The following is an 18,448-nucleotide window of genomic DNA, read 5'->3' as shown; positions in this document are numbered from 1 at the left end:
TAGAGGGCGGGTGGGGTCGCGGCCAGTGTTTTATGGGCATCCCCCAATGCCTGCCGGGGTGGACGGCTGACACTGAAGGAAATAAAATTCAGTTCAAAGCTCAGTAACTTTATCACCTCCTCCCAAATTTGTGGTGACTTTTTGGTTTCTGATAAATTTCAAATGTAAGGGACGTTTGTTCTGTGTCTTTATGTCCTTATTTTGTATTATTTATGTGTTCATCTATTTTCATTCTCAATTTCTGCTTGGTATGCCCAACATATTGGGGCTTAAAGGAGCTTTCTAGGAAGTATTTGCAGGATACCTGTTGTTTTATTTTATTTTATTTTTTACCAATTCTATTTAACTGAAATTGAGTCTTTTGTTCTGTTTTTCTCTCCGTGTTGGAATAAAGCTTTTTGTCAATGTCTGTAGATTCCTTGCTTTTTATTTTTGGATTGGGGGGCTAAGTAGGGAGTCTAGCTGGTTGTCAAACATACAGTTGTGCCAATGTTTTTCTAGAATGGTCTTTATCGTTGGTATTGACTGCTGTATTTCTAGATGAGTGCTGTTTCCCACTCTTTGGTGTCATCGTTCTTTGTTTGTATATTCGTAATTTGAAGCACTTTCAGACTACAGTAGCACCCCTCTCCACCTGCCTCTTATCATTTTAAGCAGGGATCCTAGTATTTTCAGGCTGCACGTTGACAAAGGCACAATCATGAGAAGTCCTATAAATGTATATATTATGTCAGGTGTGAGGCCAACTGGATTGCTGTGGCTGAGTTGCTTCAGGGCATCACAGTGTAACACTTATCTTAGCACTCTATAGAACTCCTACTAGTTGTTTTTATATACAGTAAGTTAAATTTTTTACACAATTATCTTTCACCACAATAACACTCCTAACTCAAGGAGTAGCTACTCCACAGTGAGATATGCACTATTTTTCTATTCGATTTTGCTTATAGAAGCGAAATCGAATAGAAAATCTAATTGGCATCGAATGGTTTTTCTACATTCTATGCAGATTCCCAATGCGCACTCTCGTGTATTGTAAATCGAATAGAGAAATAGGGTGAGCTTTAATAATGAGAGATCAGAAAGTGAGAGATTTGGTAAGAGATGTCCAGGTTTTTTTTAAAGCGGCAATCATTTACTGCTGCAAAAAGAGTTTGATTTTGAAGTGTAAATGATTGCTGCATTAAATAAACTGGAGATTTCTTACCAAATTTCTCACTTTGGCCCTTATTCTGGTTGGTGCGGCCAGAGCCGCACACGGTGCTCTGGCCGCACAAACCAATCCCCGCCCACGAGACGGATCGCCACGGCCGTCCGTACACGGACGGCTGGCGATCCGCATAAAAATGGTGGGGCGTCCGCCTCCACCATGGTGAGAGCTGCCCCCTGCATTCGATGGTCGTCGACCATCGAAGGCAGGGCCGCACGCCACAGCAGCTCCCGCAAGCTGAGACCACACGGACAATCGTCCGTGTGTTAGCTTGTATGGGGGCTGAGAGCTGACATCCGGCGACGTCAGCTTTCCGCCCCCATCAGTGGCGTCATACCCTCATTAGCATGCATACGCCCCGCGTTTGCATGGGAACGCCCATGAAACGCGGGGCGTATACATAGGGAAATGAGGGTATGAAGCCCCTCACGCCCCTATACGCCCCCTTTGCGGCGGACGAAATACGTCTGCGGCGAATGGGGCTGCACATGCGCAGATTGACCTCTGCGCATGTGCAGACTAAAAACATCGGCGGTACGGCCGCACGCGGGCCGTACCGCACGATGCAGAATAAGGGCCACTATGACTCTCTCATCCTACTGTGTTAAATTTCAAATGTGAATCTAATGTGTTCACTGCAGCATTCGATTCGATGTCTTCTGCACATTGAATGAAAAATCGAATAGAAAAATAGTGGAAATGGAAAAGGAGTAGAAAAGATATCTAATAGAAATCATATCGAAAACGGAATCGAACCATGTGTACGCACCTTTATAGAGGTTACACACAGTGAGAAATGCCCTATTTTAGTGTAAATCGAATAGAAAAACAGTCTTGTCAGGCAAGACTACAGTATATAGTACAGATCGGTACTATATAGTCAAATTGAATGCATTTTGCGTACCATTCGCTTTGATCCTGATTCGATCCTGATTCAATCCTAATTGAATCACAAGCAAAATCGCACTGTGTGTACCCACTATTATCGATATAACTCTCTTTAACACTTAACTTGCTCCACTGGTGTGAAGCATTGGGCTGGTTGGCTGAGCTGGTTTGGAGGGTGTCCCATATGTCAGACTTGAACCCTAAGAATCCTCGGTACTTGTGAGTTATCCGGGCGCCCGATGTGGTCATCGCATGCCATTATAATAAGGCATACGATGCGATGCGATGCGACGCGATTTGCCATCGCGTCGTATATCGTCGCATCGTACGCTTATTATATGGTATACGATGGGATGCGATGCGACGCGACGCGATGTTAACACTTCCCGCCCATTTTTAAACCCGCCCTCTGGCACATCTGGCAGAAAATCAGTGTGAGGTAGTTTCCAGAGGAGAGAGCAAGTGATTTACAGAGAGAGCAAGTGATTTACAGTCTTGGTGTATTAGTGAGGTGAATTTTTGGACATTTGCCCCAATATTGCCCCATTTGGCCCCTTACACCTGCCCCATTTTGGCCCTTACACCATTATTCCCAAAATGGCTTTGGTTGATGGCATCTTCAGCCTCCCAAAAACTGAGGAAGAGACAGTCGTATTCCTGCAGGAGAAAGGGCTGCTCCCATTGACTGCCACATGCCCAAATGGCCACCCTATGCGCCTGTCCCTGAAAGAGCGCAAATGGCGCTGCTATATTAAAAGTTGCAGCAAAAAACAGAGTCTGCGGGCCTCCCTATTCTATCCTGGGTGCAGGCTCCCATTCATGACTATCCTGCGCTTCATCTGGTGCTGGTGCGATGAACTGACGTCAATAGAGTTCTGTGCTAAGAATTTAAAGCTATGCAACAAAAGCACCATTTTTTATAACGCCTTAATGCGGGAGGCATGCCAATGTGACTTGATGGCACAGCCTCAACGGCAGATTGGAGGCCCAGGGCAAATGGTGGAGGTTGACGAAACACTGTTTGTGAAGCGCAAAGCCAATGTTGGCAGAATACTCCCACAGCAGTGGGTGTTCGGAGGAGTGTGCCGGGAGACAGGGGACTGTTTCATGGTCGCAGTTGCCAAGCGAGATGCACCCACTCTCCTCGGTGCAATTGTGGAGCACGTGGCACCTGGCAGCACCATCGTCAGTGATTGCTGGCGCGCCTACCAAACTACTGAACTGGAGCGGGCTGGTTACAGCCACTTGCGGGTCAATCATCGGTTTAATTTTGTAGACCCAGAGACTGGTGCACACACCCAGAACATTGAGAGACTGTGGGGTTGTGCAAAATGGCGCAACAAACGCCAGCGGGGCACAGCCCGCCATCATCTTGATTCCTACATGCAGGAGTTCGTGTGGCGAAAGTGCCTGGCGGGAGACAGCGCATTTGAGCGCATTCTGCATGCGCTCACGTTACTTGATAAATAATGATGTTGATTGATTATTGTGTGCTTTGTGATTGTTTGTTATTCTAATTTATTTCATTAATATGTTAATTACACAGTTATTCCCTTGGGTTGGGATCATTTGGTCTACTGCATTATGGTAGAAAGTCATTAGGTCGAATCCATTAGGTCGACATGCTAAAAGGTCGACATGACTCTAGGTCGACATGAGAAAAGGTCGACATGATTCTAGGTCGAAAGGTCATTAGTTCGACAGGTCATTAGTTCGACAAGGTCATTAGTTCGACATTGTCTATGTCGACATTCACAAGGTCGACATGGGGTTTTTCACTGTTTTTTTACCTGAATGTCAACACAGTCGACATGGACACAGTTTAAAGTGCACTGCATCCCCTCGCATCGCTCGCTGCGCTCGCTATGCGTCGGGCACGGTGCCTCGCTACGCTCGGCACACTATTTTATTCTCCCGCCACGCCCTAGTGGATGGTAGGGCATGAAATACCGCCTGTCGGCACATGTTGACTCAAAAAACAGTGAAAAACCCCATGTTGACCTTGTGAATGTCGACATAGACAATGTCGAACTAATGACCTTGTCGAACTAATGACCTGTCGAACTAATGACCTTTCGACCTAGAATCATGTCGACCTTTTCCCATGTCGACCTAGAGTCATGTCGACCTTTTAGCATGTCGACCTAATGGATTCGACCTAATGACTTTCTACCATAATGCAGTAGACCAAATGACCGCATCCCATTCCCTTTAATTCAGTTGTCCTTAATGTGTCAGATATGCATGATATTGATGAATGATATTGGATGCTCACAGCCACTCCACTATCAACGTGAACCCGAAGCGTGGCGAGCGCAGCGAGCCCGCGAGGGGCGGCGGTACGCGTCCTCCGACCTTTTCATGCCCTACTATCCACTAGGGCGTGGAGTGAGAATATAATAGTGTGGCGAGCGCAGCGAGCCACCGAGCCCGAAGCGTGGCGAGCGCAGCGAGCCCCGCGAGGGGACACGGATACCTTCACAGGTAAGCGCGTCCCTTCGCAGGCTTCCCAGGTGTCCACGTCGCCATGGACACCTGGGAAGCCCGCGAAGGGACGCGCTTACCTGTGAAGGTATCCGTGTCCCCTCGCGGGGCTCGCTGCGCTCGCCACGCTTCGGGCGCGGTGGCTCGCTGCGCTCGCCACACTATTATATTCTCACTCCACGCCCTAGTGGATAGTAGGGCATGAAAAGGTCGGAGGACGCGTACCGCCGCCCCTCGCGGGCTCGCTGCGCTCGCCACGCTTCGGGTTCACGTTGATAGTGGAGTGGCGTTAACAATGGGGATGGGACTGACATTGTGTCACTTTTTGGGACACTTTCTTGGGGGTTTTACACTGCTAAAATCGGGTGGTATCGCATCCCATCGCATTGCATACCATGTGGTTAACATGCGATGCGACGTGATCACTTTACATGGTACCCGATGTAAAATCGGGTTCGGGTGATCATCTCGTCGCGTCGCATCGCATGCCATTTGGTTAGCATACGATGCGACGCGATGCGAAATCGGGTTCGGGTGGTCATCTCGTCGCGTCGCATCGCATGCCATTTGGTTAACATACGATACCATGCGACGCGATGCGTATACGACCAAAAATCGGGCGCCCGGATAACTCACAAGTACCGAATCCTCATTACATAATGGGCCTGATTCACACCTGTCTGCCAGGCTGCATATGTTTGCAGCCTGGTGAACAGATTAATGCCAGCCACCACCTTGACAAAGCGCCCCCCCCCCCTGTGCTGATTGAATCCCCTCTCTAACATGCAAAGTTAAGTGTACGCTAACACATCCCCTCGCACGGGTGAAAAATCATTCAATGGTCATTCACCAAATGATATTCCATTGATTCACTAATAAGTCAGTCTTATTTTTTACTGTTATTATGGCCGCAGATCACCGAATTCTTGGAGGGCACTAATGTCATGTGATGCCAGCTGCCCACCCCAAGCAGACATAGACCCGTCTACATCTGCAGGGGTACGCCCAGCATTTTTATGCACACACCCTTAAAACCATGGGTGTTCCTCTGATCTCACAGAGCTTACCGCTGCCAGAGAAGGGCTGCTATGGGCTGACTGCACATGTGCATTATACTACAAGCTGGTGGGGAAGATCTAAAGGCTGGAAGAATGTTGGACCAAGAAAGGATTTGCTAGGTTTACATTGTTAAGTCATACTGAAACGAGCGCTGCACAATACCAACCTAAACAGTTAATGTCATTCTACGCATAAACATACAAGTGACTAAACTATTATGGCTCTGAAGTTGCAGAGTTCTAGTCAAAAATAATGAAACCGTGCAAAGAGAATAGAAGATGACAAAGTAACAGAATGATACACATATATCATTTATAAGTAGAGACAGGATTATATGCATTTGCATATTTGCATATGCATTTGCATATTTTGCCCATTCTCACTGGTTATTGCATATTTTACATAAAATCTAGTGATGGTGCATATTTTAGGACCAGCCCTCTTCCCACCAACGAGTCACAGCACTGCTTTCCCTTCTGCTGCTGGCCAGGTAGTGGTAGAGTGTGCAGGGGCAATATGTGCGCAGTGTGGGGCACCTTGGATGTACGCAATGTCTGACACTGCTCTAGGCTGCCAATCCATGTTGATAAAAGTCAGTTCGGGGTGGATGCCATTACAAAGCTCCTGAACCTTTGCCTGCCCCTGGCCTGGGACTTTACACCGAGACAGACTTCTGCAGCAGAGGAGGCGGGCCGATGGGTTGTGACATCATGCGGCGCGGAGGAAATGCCGTGTCACAGTGAGTATGCGTCGCAGGGAGGAAGCCTTCAACTGCGCCGCCCTCACACACTATACTGACATTTGATCCATCTGTGCTGGAGATGAGGGTCCATGTAGTTGATGTAAGCAGAGCTTTGGACACTGCAGTCTGCTGTAGCAGGCAGGAAGAAAAGGCCTGATGCTGTGGGCCTATTTTTGAGGTTTATTTGCAACTAATTGAATGCAGATTTTTAAATAAATACGTTAAAAAGTACTTTTCTATTATTTAATTTAGCATATTTTAACACTTTTCATGCATATTTTAAGTATTTTTCATGCATATTTGCATGCATATTTCAAGCTTTTTATGTTGCATATAATCCTGTCTCTATTTATAAGCAATAACAAATAATATAATGGTACTGCAAAAATACCAGGTTTGCAGTAACATAAAATATTTAGTTTGTTTATCACTAAAGTGCTGATAGTTATGTACGTTTATGCTGTGGTAACTGGAGCATAAAGGTGTCAATTTATTATTCATAGCTAAAAGCATCATTTTAGTGTTAACGTCGACTGATGTTCATAAAATAGAAGCATTAAAGCTATAACTACATAATGGAGTGGCATAATAAGTGCCTGGCCTGCCTTCAAGTAATATACAATGGATAGCAGATTGATATTAAACCAATAGTGATTTTCAACCTTTTTACCTCACTGCACACTTAGTAAGATTTTTAAATTGCCAAGGCACGCCATGAGATCCCCACAGGGCAAAACACATTGGCCCCACATAAAAAAGAATCACACTGGTCCCCACAGGTAACAAAAATGAATACATTGGCCCTTTACATGAAGAGAAGAGACCAGTAAATAACAGTTGAACTGGTGGTGGCTGTAAACTGGTTTGGGCATCTTCAGATATGGGGGCACACTTAAGAACAGCTCAAGGCACACTAGTGTGCCACAGCACAGTGGCAGAAAAACACTACAATAGACATTGCAAACAGGGGCATAAAAGGACGAGGTGTCCTGTGAGCAGCTTCTGTCCAGGACTTCTCCTCTTTAGCCATCAGCACAAGTTTTAGATGGCCTAATAATGAGTTAGCAATGAATAAATAGGTACTGTGCTGTAATCCCACCCAAACTCACTAATAGCATTAGTACTGATGCAATACAGTTTACTTTATTAAATATCATGTAGTTATTTATCACTAATGTATGTTTTGCTTATTCATTTCACCATAGTCATAGGTTTATGTTTATTCAATGTCACTAATATTAGGTAACTTATCTTCTGTTACCAGTCTGCTGCTCTCTGTGAGTAGGTGGATCCTGGCAGTACATAATAATCACTACCACCCTTTGCCCAGCAGTATACATGCGCCAACACCCCCAGAATTGTAGTTCTCTTCCATATGTTGTTTAATATTACTTGGCTGTATAATCGCACAACAGATTGTAGTAGTCTGAGCGTGAGCTGGGACAGATTTAGGTTTGTCTTGATTCATGCTGTGTCAAGCCTGCCCTGAGTAATTTCAGGCCCAGATTCTAAGAGGCGATTCAACCAAGCTTTGTAGTTGATGTGGGGAATGGTTGTTTTGTTTCTAAAGTGAACATGACTAGGGCCATCTTAATGTATGTGCTCAATGGGCATCTAACTGAGGGCTCCCAATTCTAGAGGCTTTTGAGCTGGGGCGGATTGAGTTGTGGGCATCTGCCTCCTGAGATTCTTGAGAGGCAGTAGCGTATGCTGCGTGGTCAATCTCATTGTGACATACAATCAGAAATGTCCAGGCATCATTCCCTTCCTGCCCCGAGCCTGCAGCCATACAGTAAATGCTGATTGGTTAATAGGTGGAGCTATACAACAATCAGAGTGCTGACAGCCAATCACTGTAGGGAAGAAAGTGGAGAGATGGCAAGAGACCACAGGAGCGGCATGTTGTGATTGTTTTTCCTTATTGTTGATATTTTGTTGTGTGAATGGGTGGGTAGGGACCCCAGTTCCTGTAATGCTGTTAAGATGGCCCTGGACATGGCCATGACATCTTGGGCATAAATGTGACTGTTTGTCTTTACCAGACCTATGCCCAAGGTTTTGTACCCTCCTCTCAGTGAAAAAGATCAGTATTCCCCAAGTCTGTTATCAGTCCCAACTTCAGTAATATGTGGTCACTTTACCTCCATCTGAGCCAATGGGCATGGCTGCTGGGCCATGGGTCCAGCTGGCTGCCTGTGTACACAATATGCAAATAAAAAAATACATTTATATAGATAAATAATAGAAAATAATAATAGGGGTCCTAATGAAAAGCTATTGGCTTTAAAATGTATGTGTTAGATATGTATTGTATTGACATCTGAAAACTATTAAAATACATATAACACAACATAGGTCACACAGGACCAAAAACTACAGCTAAGGTAAAATATATTATAATGTCTAGTTATTATTAAACTAGTAAGCCCGCTAGAAGCAAAAGCTTTGAATGTTAGTCTGCTACCTTCTGTGGTTTTTTTGCATGCGTGAGAAAGAGATGTAGTTTTACTCTCTGCCAGCAGGTGGCAGTGTTCCGGAGACTCCGAGACACTAGTGGTTCCCAACCCTGGTCCTCAAGTACCCCAACAGTGCACGTTTTCTAGGTCACCTGACAGGTGCAATCATTATTCAGACACATTTTAAAAGATCCACAGGTGGAGCTAATTATTTTGCCTGTGATTCTGTGTGGAGACCTATAAAACGTGCACTGTTGGGGGTTCTTGAGGACCAGGGTTGGAAACCATTGCACTAGACCAGGGGTGGCCAACCCGCGGCTCTCGAGCCGCATGCGGCTCTCCCCCTGCTAATGTGCGGCTCCTGCTCCCACTCCCATCTCATACATTGATGAGGCTCCCGGCAGCCTTCCCCACAGCAGCCCATTACGCTGGCTCCGCTCTGCGCGATGTGACGTCAGAACGTCATATCGCGTATGAGAGGTGGGAGGTGCTGCCGCATGACAGAAGGAGAGGACGCGATCGCGGGCCTGGAGGACGTCGTTGAATGGTAAGTATTCCTCTGCCTCTTAAGTCCATGCTGCAGCGGAGGGCAGGGGGGGGGGGCAAATGGTAGTGAGCGGCAGCAGAAGGGGGGAGCAAGTGGTAGTGAGCGGCAGCAGAAGGGGGGAGCAAGTGGTAGTGAGCGGCAGCGGGGGGGGGGGAAAGCTATCCTACTGAATAGATATGCTGCCCTTGCACTGTGTAAGGAACAGGACGTTTGTCCCAGAGTGACTATGACTTCAATAGGAAGTAGCCGGTTCTTACCCTGGTGCCACTCCTCTCTGCACAGAGGAAGGAGCATTCTGTGGACATAGGTATCGTGGGCATCAGGCTTCTTTATCCAAGTTGTATTAGTTGTTCCATTTTATTTATTTTATTGCAGTGTCATGTTTATGCCATTATCCATAAAACAGAGACAATTGAGGGTATATTAAAATCTTCTAGTTTTCACCACCTTATAGATCAGCTGATGTCTGGGCACTTTATCTGCAGTCATGGGTCAAAGATGGTTATACTTCTGTGTTAGGATTATCTTAATCTGCTCCTCCTCTGAGTTGGGGCACTCCCCTATCTTCCTCTGCCTGAGGAATCAGGGAGTATGGTGCTGTGAAAATACCACGGAGGGTCAGGGTGAGTACATCCTGCCCACCGTGGCATCCCCCTAACCGAGGAGCTGTCAGTTCCATAGGTGGCAGGCCCGCTCCCCCCGCTGCTCTAACTACCGCTCGCTGCATCCCGCTGATCGCTTTTTTCATGTGGACTGTCTTTTATGTGGATCTGGCAAGTCTCAGTGTATTTTATGTGGATCTGGCAAGTCTCAGTGTATTTTATGTGGATCAGGCTTCTCGAAGTGTATTTTATGTAGATCAGGCTTGTTTCAGTGTATTTTATGTGGATTTGGCTTGATTCAGTGTTTTTTTTGTGTGGATCTGGCTTGGCATAGACACAAAAATGGGGCTTGGCCTACTTCCAAATAGACCACGCCCCTTTTTTGGGTGCGCGTGCCTTCGGCGCACGTATGTTGGCTCTTTAACTTGACTACGGATATTTTTCGGCTCTTTACCTCTGACTGGTTGGCCACCCCTGCACTAGACGGATATATATATATATATATATATATATATATATATATATATATATATATATATATATATACACACATATATATATACATATATATAAACTTGGATAAGAGCCAGCACTCCACACAAATATGACAACGTGCCTTTGTAGGTATGTAGATAGCAAGCTAGGAGGAACTATCACACCCTTACGGTCGACAGCTCCCAACACGGCACTCCAGGGACTGGGTTCAGTGAAGCAAAAAGGTTTTTATTGCACTACGTTTCGAGACCCGTAGTCTCGTCGTCAGTATAAAATACTAAACTTAATATATATTATGCTTCTTTTTGAGATGATTCAGCTATGTTAGGACTCAAAGCTTAAAAACCTGAAAATGCTGAAAATAACTAGTAAGACATACATTGAGCAATAATAATCTCTGTATGAGTCAAAATACCGCCCACCAACACAAGAGGAGATATATGAAGCAGTGAAAGAATGGAGAAGTTACCCCATAGCAATGAATCAGCTGCTACCCAGAATGTACTTGATAAATGTTACTGCACAGCGGACTAGTTCTGCGCATATGCAGAATGGGTGCAGCATTCTCACACGCAGTGTCGCCTAAGCAGGTCTAGGGCATTAGGGGATTGGGAAGGGGTGGCAACTGGGTCTGTTCCTCAAAAAGTCTATTGACATAGATTTACTGACACTACCAATACTATAGTCAGGGTGCGCCGACAGGCCCCGGTAAAATGGAGGGGGTTTTGCCACCGAGAGGGGGTGAGGCTGCTGCGGCAGTCTGTCATCTCTCTCCCTACTGCCCAGCTCCCTGCAACAGGCTTGGGTAAAAAGTACCCCCCCCCCCCCCCCCCCCTTACTCTCAACACCACTGACTATAATGTGCTGTTCAACTCTATCTCTTGTTGGCGGTTCTTGCTATTGGATATAAACAACAATATTACATTTCAAAACCAAGAGTGTTTTGCATTAAATGTTGTTGCCCCTTTAAATCTCACACCTGCTATTGCCAAAAAGAGGCGACTTTTAAGAGCAGTTAAAAGCCACTGCTTATTAAATATACCCCAATAAACATTCAGCTCACCATGACAATCATAAGGGTTTATTTATGACGCAAAACCATATTCCACAGATGTTTGGGGGGGGGGGGGGGGGGGCTTGTACATCAATTCAAATTACTCAGATAACACTGCACCAAAAAGGCAACATGCTGTACTTGAGAAGCTTACACACATATGTGTAGTCATCTGACAGCCTGCCTCCTTCTCGCAGTGCTTTAATACTCACACGAGTCACAGATGGCTAAGTACCATATTATTTCCCTATGACACAGTATGACAGGTGTGTGAAATATTCCATGGACTGTCATTTGCATAGTTTATATTATGGATGTAATGCCTGATACAATTTAAGTGAATGTTTTTTTTTCCTTAAAATAACAATAAATGAACATTGTCAAGTGTTTAAGTCTTACAGCATGTTTTCTTCTCCAGGCAAACAAGTAGGGTATGGACCCAGCAGTCGGCGATCACATCACAAGGGAATCGTGAATGAGTGCTGCTTCCAGCACTGTGATCTGAGAAGGCTAGAGATGTATTGTATGCCTGCCAAGCCAGTGAAATCAGCACGGTCTGTACGTGCTCAGCGTCACACTGATATTCCAAAAGCCCAGAAGGTAATCTAGCATTGCAATTACAATGTACACCTGCCATGTGACAGAAGTATACATGTTACTGTTATTCATAAGCGACACATTACTCACATGTTATCAAAACACGTGGAAGGACACAGCATCATTGGCCAAGAAAGCGTGAACAGCCCCACATTCCCATATAATCTGAGGGTTACTCAGATGGCCGATGTTCACACTAGTAATCCGATGCGGCATCTTCGCACAGTGCAGTGTGTCACACAAGCCCACTGTAGGTGTCTTTTTTTTCACACACTGCAGTGTATCACACAAGCCCGCTGTAGGTGTCTATTTATTCACACACTGCAGTGTATCACACAAGCCCGCTGTAGGTGTCTTTATTCACACACTGCAGTGTATCACACAAGCCCGCTGTAGGTGTCTTTATTCACACACTGCAGTGTATCACACAAGCCCGCTGTAGGTGTCTATTTATTCAGGACGCCTCCTGCTGCTTTTGCAAATTTTTGTACAGCAGCAGCATCCAGTGATGAAGCTACTTTACCAAATGCGTCCATAGCTGAATCAGGTCCTAAATGTGCGCAAACTGACAAGCAAATGCAGCTACAGATGTGTCTTCCTAATTTAAGCCTACCAGTCACAGCATGGCATGGCATCTTGGTATTTCAGTATGGTCGGCCACCACACAAGGGTGTGGTATAACACACCGACAGACGGGTATAGCACACCGACAGTCAGGACAGTCATTAGCCCAACTTCGGAATTCCGGCTGCTGGGACTCAGACAGTGGGGCAAGCGCAATGAAGCCCCTTGTGGGCTCGCTGTACTCGCCATGCTGTGGGCACTCGCCACCTATTCTATTCTCCCACTATGGGGGTTGTGGACCCCACACAAGGAAGAATAGCCGCTGCCCGTCTGTCTGGGTTTTAGCAGTCGGGATTACGACGTCGGTATAATGACTGTCATAATCTAGACTGCTGGTCAGTCATCCGGCACCCCCACACAAGAGATCCATGCCATGCAATATACAGTTTAGCCACTTGGTGGCGAATGCTCCACAGACTAAAATTACAGAGCACGTTCTATTCATGTTCAATAGCAATGACATGCTGCTGTAGATGAGTGACGAGAGGCACCGCCACCAATATGAATCATGTCGGCGGCAGTGCCACTCGTCACTCACCGCTGCCTGCTTGGCCATGTACAGACTGACAGCTGCCGTCTCTAATAGGTGGGGTTTGGACTGGGGTTTGGCCATTGCTGGGCTTTACATTTGATATGGACTGATGTGGAAGAAGTATAAAGTTCATAGATATGGAGTAAAAAAGGAAAGCAGGAGAATGGTGCAGATACAGGAGGAGACAGCTTTGAGAGGAGCAGACTTCCCTTCTAGAAAGATAGGGAGAAATAAAATATGTAACATTAGGAGGTGTCATTTGCTATTTTTGTGACATGCAACAAATCACTATTAGAGACTTGGCCTTGAGACTTTTGGTGAAGTTCATATGCAGAAATGTCACTGGAATGTTGGAATAGTTGTTAATGTTTTCTACAGTGATGCATTTTCTGAGCAGTAATATATTTATCTCCGTTTTCTAACAGGAAGTACTTTTGAAGAATGCAAGTAGAGGGAACACAGGGAACCGAAGCTTCAGGATGTAAAAAATATTACAACTCAAAGTCTTGAAGAATGAATGTGCCATCTGCAGGATACATTACTGAAATGGAACAAAATCCGATAAAACAGGGAAAGACTTTACTTATCTCAACCAATGGGCATTCTTCCTCTGAACAATGCAAATACACATTCCAATATTATGTATTCCAATAGAATCATGTCAACTCACATAGCTGATCTAATACTGTGTAATCTTTCACCTGTTTAATAGCCTGCGTCTACTAGAGGTCCAAAAATAAATGGCCTTTTTTTCGATGGCTCCTATTGCACTAAACCTAACCAATGTTTTAAGAGTGCTGGACATATGACCCAGACTTATCTAAGAGAATCCTTTCTTATATTTGCACTTCTCTTCATGGGCTGTTTATTATCCAGCGTCCGATAACATTGTTTGCCTGCCCTTCTGTATTTGCACAGTTTTACTTTTCAGTGGCAGCAGCAGAAAAGCTTCTTTTCTCCTATCCCAATGTTCATGAATCCATTCAACCATATTGTGGGTCAGGTTCATATATTTCACAAAAATGGCTTTGTTAATCCACCGCTGAATATGTTATGATGCAACAGCTAAACACTTGTCTACGCTCATAAAAGTCACTGATCTGTCTAGGTATCAAGCTAGTTAATTGTCCAATGGTATCTGTTTGTTTTCAATCCATGCAGTACTTGTATATCACTAATGCACATATATCATTTGGTATGTAGAGCTGTTAAATAGTACAATGGTGCTACTGTATGTTGTAGTGAGTGTTGTGTAATGATCTGGTCACAAATATTAACTGGTAAAAGCAAACACATCTCTTGCAAGCAAATCTCGGGGCCTTATATTACTTGTAAGTGTCTCTTGGCTGGTTGATAAGCTATTGCTTCAACTTGAATTGAACTTGAAAGTGAGAAATGTGAAAAATATATTAACTATTTATCATTGCTAGGTAGGTTAACCTTTGCGAGAGTTTTTTTACTTTACATAGTAGCGGAACTATCTGGGATTGGGGTGTTTTAAGTTGTTTTTAATATCAGATACCCGGACAAAGGGCTAGATGTATCAAGTTTCAAAAGTGATAAAATAGAGAGTGATTAAAAAAAAACAGCCAATCGGCTCCTACCTGTAATTTTATCAAACCTAGCCTGTGGCATAGCAGGTAGGAGCTGATTGGCTAGTTGTTTATTGCTCTCCATTTCATCACTTTTGAAGCTCGATACATCTGGCCCTAAGATTGTTTTAAACCAACTCCCCCCACCCCCAATTAAAGAGTGTTTACAATGACAGCACAGATGTTATGATATGAACCAATTTTCAGTCAATTCACTAAAATTGTGCCTCTTGTCTCAGTGCAAATTGATTGCCTCGGTTCTGATCTTGGTTCAACGGAAAGTAAATTGTGTTTCCACTATGAACAAGTGGACTGGTACACTTTAAAAAATGTCAAACAGCGAGCATGAAAAATTGACAATGTGCGTCATTCCATTTGAGTACATGTAACAAACAATGATCCTTTGTGCCGATATGATGAAATGTTCACTCAACTGTTAGCTAAAACACATACAGTCTCAACAGACAAGGGAATTACCATATGTAAAGCTTAATTACAGGGTTATGCTACTTCCAAAACCACACAATATATAGAAAATATTTCCCATCCGTTTCTACAGTATAAATGCTTCTCTAGTCATAACCCCCCTTCACTTTTCCAGATTGAAATGCTATTTATCATTTTCCGATATGAAAAAGTGGTTACAATCACTAATTCATAACAAATGAACACATAATTCTTCTCCAAGAGGGTTCTGTCATAGTATTTAAATAATTGTTTCAGTCTTCTCCCGCTAAAGTATTTGTACCATTTAACAGTTTTGTTGTGCTTAACTTGTACAGCAGATGTCAGAAAGGCCTGATCCCTTGAGTCAATTTACGTCAATTCATTGCATCATGACCCTTATTCCATATGTGTCTTGAGGAGGTGGAACATTCAATTTATGGGAAAGGAACTGCCTGCTTTACTTGCATGCTTAAAAACTATTAAAAGTTAATATTTCTACAGTAAATTAAAGTCAAGTCATACCAATAGTTTTTAGCATGACTTTAAACAGGTATAACAAATATAATTGTCTACTACAAAAAAAAGGCATATTTAAATTGAGTATTTACAATAAAAACAATATATATATATATATATATATATATATATATATATATGTTAAAAGACAATTAAAATGGCAGCTTCTGATGTTCTTTCACTTTGAGGTGGGACAGTTTTCACCCCACACCCTATCCCCAGTCCGTATCTGCTCCTACCTCCAATCTATCTTCACAGCTCAATCTCTCCATATCCAGAAAGTTTGAAACAGATCAATGTCCCTGCAACTATTGCTTTCACTTTGGTCCATCAAGTGACCTCTAGTGGTCACTGGCAGTTCTTCGCCTCAGGTGAGGAATAGTTAGCCATTTATATAGATATATAAGTGGTTTCTGGATGATAGTTCCACAGTGGTTAGGTCAACAGTCAATTGGTTGACACAAAGGTCGACACAAGCAAAAGGTCAACATGATTGTTTTGAACTTTTTTATACTTCCACAAGGACTCCAATTGTCACTGACAAAAAAAAAAACTTTAAAAACTCATGTCAAATTTTCAATGTGTCAACTTTTTGCTTGTCTAGTGTCATCATTGTGCATGCCAACCTAATTGCTGTCGACCGCATGATCCAAACTCGGATAAAGTAGCGGTTCCTTAAATTTAAAGAAACGCAGTGTTCATTTTAATCTTCACTTCAATATCAAAAAAATGGAACTAAAGAAATAAATTGCTCTGGGAATTGTACAGTAAAAGGCTATGCTTTGGACGGCTAAATGAATGAATATGTGAAATGTTTCAATTAAAACACAACAATGTATTTTACAGTAACGAACGAATAAGAGTAGAATATGTAAGAGGTACATGGATGTTAGTGTATATGGTATGAGGAAAAAGGAAATTTAGTCAAATATATGTTATACTGTAGATTAATACTGTATAAATTAGCAATGCCAGCCACATCAAAAAGTCTGCAAATAGAAAATAAAGAGCACGGCAATGCTCCCCACCCAACATCATCACTGATTTTATCAGGCCACACGTGTCTGTGAAAGTGAGTGTCCACATATTTTGAGATATGGCCCTATTATTAGTAAAGGATTCACCTCATACAAGACTGTGTACAATGTGCAATACAGGTTGAGTATCCCCTATCCGAAATGCTCGGGACCGCGAGCATTTCGGATAGGGGAATTTTCCGTTTTTTGGATTTTTTTTTTTGCAGCCATACTTACCTGTCCCCTGATGGTCCCCGGGCGTCCCTCGGCATCCGCGCAGTCCCCGGGCGTCCACAGCAGGCCTCCGGCATCTTCTCCTGGTCTCCAGCGGTCCCAGGAATGCATTACGCGAGTGTGCGCGCGCGCCGGTGACGTCACCGGCGCGCTCACACTCGCGCAATGCATTCCTGGGACCGCTGGAGAAGATGCCGGAGGCCTGCTGTGGACGCCCGGGGACTTGGTAAGTATGAAAAGAGGGTTAGGGGTTAAAAAAAAAAAAAAAAATTTGAATGATTCCAAAAACCACGGTTTTTGGAATAATTCGGATAAGGGATGTCCGGATACCGGATACTCAACCTGTATAGCATTTTCCATTATATTATCTTGAATTAGAATTCCTAAAATCTGCACTTGCAGGTGACCTTTTATTAGCATATGGCATATTAGATGTCATATTGGGGTCATTACCAAATCCGAACACAGACAAATGTTGGAGATCCTGAGAAGCATTTGTTATTTCCTATTGTGTGCTCACTTCTGTTTTTACCTACTTGTGCCTTTGAATTGCTTATGAGTTGGGGCGACCAAATTTCTAGATGAGCACAGCATTATTGTTCCATATGAAATTTTAGGACAGATGCAAAAGTTCCTGCTTTTACACACAAATGAAAAAAGTTTACTTTTATATAGGACGACAATAGCTGTAAACCACCTAAGGGGTAGTAATTAAACCACAGCTACTAATTTCAATGGGACACCATTTACTTAAATCTGGCATATTTTGAAGCTGATACATATCACAGGTTGAATCTCCAATATCCGAAAATCCAATATCCAAAATATTCCAAGTTCCACACATTTGTGAACGCGACTGACATAGTGACACCTAAGATTTCAGTTGGATCAATGTTCCCCCCCCCCCCCCTCGCAGGGGTTGACCAGCCAGTGAGGACTGCACGCCTCCTCACATGTTTTGTGATGCCACTGTGTATATAGTGTGTATGAACCATCAATTAATTTTTTTGTGTGTACACAAAATTTATTTCATGAACAATCTTTTAAAAAATATTTGTAAAAAATTAACTATAGGCAATTCAGATATTGGAGACTCAATGTGTAATATGTTCAGATAAACCAAAGGTTTACTAAATGTAGTAATAAGTAGTTGAACCAATTGCGCTAGCAGGATTACCTGTCCAGAGCACCGGGCCAAGGTGCAGTTCCATGGCACCTGTATTTTGCATGCAGACGGTATCTGAAATGGCACCATACAGGCTAGCAGGCCGCCACCCATGCAACCTGCCCTTGACCCTGATACAATAATTGATTGATTGTCAATTTCAAATGAAGCTAAAAAGGTAGGGGTAA

At 43.8% G+C, this 18,448-nt stretch overlaps 1 protein-coding gene across 2 annotated transcripts in view; it reads left to right on the top strand.

Moving 5' to 3' along the window:
* IGF1 (insulin like growth factor 1) overlaps positions 1 to 17,164 on the top strand; it is a 109,239-nt gene extending 92,075 nt beyond the window's left edge. For both annotated transcript variants that reach the window (XM_083182250.1, XM_083182252.1), the window contains exons 3-4: positions 11,956 to 12,137; positions 13,716 to 17,164. In XM_083182250.1, coding sequence (XP_083038376.1) covers positions 11,956 to 12,137; positions 13,716 to 13,775 — 242 coding nt within the window. In that variant the 3' untranslated portion in view covers positions 13,776 to 17,164. The remainder of the gene's footprint in view (positions 1 to 11,955; positions 12,138 to 13,715) is intronic.
* The last annotated feature ends 1,284 nt before the right edge of the window (positions 17,165 to 18,448 follow it).

The sequence above is a fragment of the Crinia signifera genome, chromosome 4, assembly GCF_055691185.1.
Source record: "Crinia signifera chromosome 4, ASM5569118v1, whole genome shotgun sequence".
Lineage (NCBI taxonomy): Eukaryota > Metazoa > Chordata > Amphibia > Anura > Myobatrachidae > Crinia > Crinia signifera.
The sequence above is the reverse complement of the archived record's forward strand: the minus strand, read 5'-3'. Positions and strand labels throughout refer to the sequence as shown.